This window comes from Morus notabilis, unplaced genomic scaffold, assembly GCF_000414095.1.
Source record: "Morus notabilis unplaced genomic scaffold, ASM41409v2 Scaffold827, whole genome shotgun sequence".
NCBI classification, from domain to species: domain Eukaryota; kingdom Viridiplantae; phylum Streptophyta; class Magnoliopsida; order Rosales; family Moraceae; genus Morus; species Morus notabilis.
Window position 1 is genome coordinate 240,512 of NW_010359381.1, and position 5,211 is coordinate 245,722.

The 5,211-nt window shown below is 40.3% G+C and overlaps 1 protein-coding gene across 1 annotated transcript; it reads left to right on the top strand.

The window, feature by feature from the left end:
* The first annotated feature begins 804 nt into the window (after positions 1 to 804).
* Positions 805 to 3,434, top strand: LOC21393722 (glutamyl-tRNA reductase 2, chloroplastic). The gene is made up of 3 exons (XM_010094240.2): positions 805 to 1,159; positions 1,687 to 1,928; positions 2,054 to 3,434. Exons 1-3 carry the CDS (start codon positions 889 to 891, stop codon positions 3,179 to 3,181), a joined length of 1,641 nt encoding a protein of 546 aa, XP_010092542.1. The 5' UTR covers positions 805 to 888; the 3' UTR covers positions 3,182 to 3,434.
* The last annotated feature ends 1,777 nt before the right edge of the window (positions 3,435 to 5,211 follow it).

A 5,211-nucleotide genomic window follows, 5' to 3' on the forward strand; every position in this document is an offset into this window, starting at 1 on the left:
AAAGATTTCACAAACAGAAAAAGAAAATCAAATGAAAATCATCTAATAAAGAAAAAAGTTTTCGACTTATTACAGAAATGTTACAAAATCCCAACCTCAAAGTAGCTTAATCTTGATTCTTGACGGTAGAAAATCTTGGCGTAAAATCTTGGAGACTGATTGCTCGAAACCGCGAGATAGAGTCTGAGAAGAAGAAGAGGAAGGGCAGAGGAACGGCGGAGGAAGTGAGAAGAAGAAGATGAACGGCGGAGGAAGTGAGAAGAAGAAGAAACATAAAAGAAGTGAGACTCATATCAGATTTGAGAGAGGCAGAGAGGCAGGGGCGGCGCATAGAAATGAGAAATGAGAAAGGTAGGTGAGGATTGAGGACATGTATGATTTTTTTTAAGTGCAGATGGTTATTTCGATCGAATAAGATTAATCGGGGGTAATGGAGCTTAGACCCGCAACCCTACCCGCCCATTACGGGTTGGACTAAATTTAAACTGAAAAATAAAACCCTATTTTTTGAATAGAATAAGATTAAGTATGATCAGATAGTCAGATTCAGAGTGATTCCTTTTACCCTCCATTCAACAACTCTTTGGCCGGGCAGGAGGTAATACTTAAAAGCGCGTGTGGAAGCCACAACCGCTGACCGACCATTCACATTTGACTTTTTCAAGTTCTCACAGATTCCCTTTTTTGTCAAATTAGCAAATACTAGTACACCAAAACCACGTGTATGTCCCTACTATTTTGCCAATAACGTCAGCCATTTCGCACCAATTTCCCAACCGAAAGTTTTGAATATAAATATCCTTCTCTTCACTTTCTCACCAAACTCTAATTCCCTCTTTCCTTCATCTCCAATCTCCATTTCCAAACCCTCAAGCTCGGACCTCTTCAATGGCGGCGGCGTCTGCCAATGGCTTCGCGACGGTCCTCCCCTGCCCGATCGCCGAGCCGTCAACATCCTATTCCTCCACGGCCTCGCGTTCGCAGATCCGATTTGGCTACCAACCTTTGAAATTCAAGAGATTCGTCTCTGGAAGAGGAGTTTCGTTGAACCCTAGGTGTTCGAACGCTTCTGGGGATTCGGTGCCGAGCAATGAGGGGGATCCCATGGCTCTCGCTGTTTCCGCTCTCGAAATGCTCAAGACGTCCACCGCTGCTGAAAGTGAGTAGTCCTGGTTTTGTTTGGTGATTCTTGTGGTGCTGTGTTATTAATTTGCATTTCGAAGTTTCTTATGTTTTGCTTAGCAGCGATGAAAAGAATCTGCAGCATCACGGATTTGCATAATGTTCCAAAATGTTCTTTTCCAACTTGTGATTTTTCTTGACTCTTTAATCCACCGAATTTTTCAGCCTTATAATTTTGTAATTAGTAGGCTTTGAGTTAACTAACCATTCTGAAAACTAGTGGGAAAATTAATTCTTTAAAATACGTGCTAATTGAAGATACTATACGGAAGTAAGAAACTTTTTTTTTATTGTTTTTTCTTTCCTTTGAGAGAAAACTAAGCGCGGGAGTTTTGGTCAGATATCATATATACATTACTTGATGCAAATTTACAAAAATGTGGGAGACTTTTGGATTTTTTGAATGTATTCCGACCATCTGCATTTCAAATAATCTCAATATGTTGGTCTTTTGGCTAAGTAACCTTCCAAATAGTCTTTCTTTTTTAATGTCTGGGTACTCAGGATACACGAAAGAAAAGAGCAACATTTTTGTCATGGGACTCAATGTTCGCACAGCCCCAGTTGAGTTACGCGAGAAATTTAACATCCCAGAAGCACAGTGGCCTCAAGCCATAAGTGAACTTTGTGCTTTGAACCATATAGAGGAAGCTGCTGTTCTTAGCACATGTAACCGTGTAGAAATATATGTTCTGGCTCTGTCTCAAATTCGTGGGGTCAAAGAAGTCACTGAGTGGATGTCAAAGGTGTGTATTGCCTTCTTATGGTGCTTTTGCTATTGGTTCTTTTGAAAACTTATTTGTTAGAAACTCAACAGAATGGATCACAGCCATTAAGAATTCTTAGCTAATATAGACTTTTGTGTTGGCAGACAAGTGGAGTTCCTGAACCTGAGCTTTGTAAGCACCGGTTTTTGCTGTATAACAAAGATGCTACACAGCACTTGTTTGAAGTAGCTTCTGGACTAGACTCTCTTGTCTTAGGGGAGGGTCAAATTCTTGCGCAGGTCAAACAAGTTGTAAAAGTTGGACAGGGAGTTTCTGGCTTCGGTAAGAGAATTGGTGGACTGTTTAAGAATGCAATCACTGCAGGGAAGCGGGTTAGATCTGAAACCAATATTGCCTTGGGATCAGTTTCTGTGAGTTCAGCAGCTGTGGAGCTAGCCTTAATGAAGCTTCAAGAACCTTCTTTTTCCAATGCCAGAGTGTTGGTGATTGGAGCAGGCAAGATGGGGAAACTCTTGATCAAACACTTGATAGCAAAAGGATGTGAGAAAATGGTGGTGGTAAACAGGAGTGAAGAGAGAGTTACTGCTATCTGTGAAGAGTTCAAAACTGTTGAAATTATCTACAAACCCTTTTCGCAAATTTTTCCTAGTGCTGCTGAAGCTGATGTCATTTTCACCAGTACTGCATCAGAAACTCCCTTATTCTCAAAAGAACAAGTACAAATGCTTCCCCCTGTTCGTCCAGAAATTCGAAGACGGCTATTTTTTGATATTTCAGTTCCTCGGAGTGTGGATTCATCCGTCATGGATCTTGAGACTGCGAGTGTATATAATGTGGATGATTTAAAAGAAGTTGTGTCAGCAAACATGGAAAATAGGCTGCGGAAAGCTCAGGAAGCTCAAGTGATTATCAAAGAGCAAGTGAGCAAATATGAAGCCTGGAAAGATTCCCAAGAAGCTGTTCCCACCATCAAGAAGTTTAGAGCTTACGTTGAAAGGATCAGGGCTGCCGAAGTGGAGAAGTGTTTGTCAAAAATGGGCGACAATATCTCTAAGAAGGAAAAGCAAGCTATTTATGATCTTAGCATGGCCATAGTGAACAAGCTCCTCCGTGGTCCAATGGAGCACCTTCGGTGTGATGGGAGCGACAGTCGTAGTATGAATGAGATACTAGAGAACATGCGTGCTCTAAACAGAATGTTCGATCTTCAAACAGAAACATCTGTGTTGGAAGAGAAGATTCGATCCAAGGTTGAACGAAGCCAGAAGTAAGCTCTTTTTGGTGCTTTTTCTTGCTGCGATAGGCGCAGATCCATAATTATAAGAATCATACAACATTTTATACACACCCTTTGCAGACCATTGAAATAGAATCAGTCATATTCCTTTCAGGGAAACTCCTGTATATGCTTATAATTGACCTCACTCAGGGAAGCGAGGGAAAAGCCAAATTTGCTGGCAAACTCATTTTTGTATAAGAGATATGTCTCAATATTCAAATTACATCGATTTTTTTTTTTTTTTTTTTTTTGATAAATTTATCGATGAATTCAAGTTGTGAATAAATCAACTACAAAACGTCTTCTTTTACTTTGCCTTCTCTTGTTTCCTGTTTCCTTTTTCCTTTGCCTAGCCGTTAATCTACGTTTGAAAATTAATTGGAGTACAGGACCAAGAATTATTCTACTCTCCTTTTCTTTTCTCCAGTCACATGCAATGAATTGTTATAGCTTTGAAGAACTTGTTGATCATTTCATTTTTGAGAAACCTTATCAGAGTCGTAATCATGGGAGGTTTTTATTTAATGTGTAAGGTGTGGTGTCAACTTCTTGTAGCCAGTGAGCTACTAACTAATTGTCTTTCAAATTCAATAATTGCCTTTTTCATGAAGATACTGATGTTTCATATAATATGCTTTTTCAAATATCCTAGTCAGTCAATGTTCAACATTTAATAAAAGCAACTTGATACTTTATTGTTACTCTAGAGAAAAAAGCAAACAAATATAAAATTACAGTGACATATTCTGGCCTAGAGTTTGCTTAATGAAGAATGTGTTTATGTCCATAGAATGTCAACGACTCTCTGGAGACAATTAAGAACCTGACAAAAACAGATTCTAGGTCACAATTCCTACGACTTTATTTTGTTGATAGTTATTAATTTTGTATTTCTGATTTTGTTCCTGACAAGACTGGACACGGCAGGTAGTTAAAAGGGCCATTTTGTTAATTATTTTGATTAGAGTGTTGCTGAAAGAGCAGGATAGAACCATTTCTTGATTTTATCACTTTGAATACAATGAAAACAGAGGGAAACACAAGAAACATATGTATTCGCATGTGTACTCTATTTGGTCATTGGATTTTCTTTCCAATGTTACAAATTTGAAACACTAAAGAAGTCTTCGGATATTAAAAATTTAAAATTGAAATAAACAATCTTAAGTATTTCATGCTGTTGAATACTTGGAACTTAGAAAGCACTCAAAGAATAACTTTTATTCAATCCCAAATTACTAGCCTCGTTCATTTCACCGATTCGAGTTTTTAGTTTTAGGTTTCTACAGTAAAAAGCACTCAGAAAATGTCACATCTAACTTTTTCTACTACAGTGAAAAGCTCTCAGAAAATGTCACATCTCAACTCGAATTGAAATGAATCTGCGAAGTGAACGAGGCCAGATTCATGGCATAATTCAAGCTTACATCACGCATCTGTGACTCATATTATTGGCGAATACATTTATCATTACTCTTTCAAATGCTCCTTACCACCACTAAGCATCTCCTCCTCCATGTCATAGTTGCCGAGCACCTCCATCATAGCCACTGTCCAAGCTCGTCGCTGGAGTTCCCCCATCACCGCCATAGATGCCGAACAACCCCCCATCAAACTCATCGCTGAAGCTTTCCCATCCCTACCATGGCTGCCGAATCCCCCCTCCCCCCACCAAACTCATCGCCAGAGCTCACCCATCTCCAGTGACGACCTCTGTGAAGCCACCGCCCATCACAACTACTCTTCTCTGTCGCTCACCACCTCTGTTGAGATCCCTGTCCGTCGCCCACACGCCGTCACTACTCCTCCGATAACGTCGTTGCTGGCCCTCTTCGCTCCAGCCCCTCCCAAATCAGTGGACAACAACTCACTTCCCCTCCCTCTACACACCCATCGCCGGCTTAGCTTCCACCTATTCCAAGAACAAAAGCCACTCAGATCTGATTTAAGCAAGAAGAAAGAGGCGAGGCGAGGCAATGCTTCATTTGAGAGAGAGAGAGAGAGAGAGAGAGAGAGAGAGAG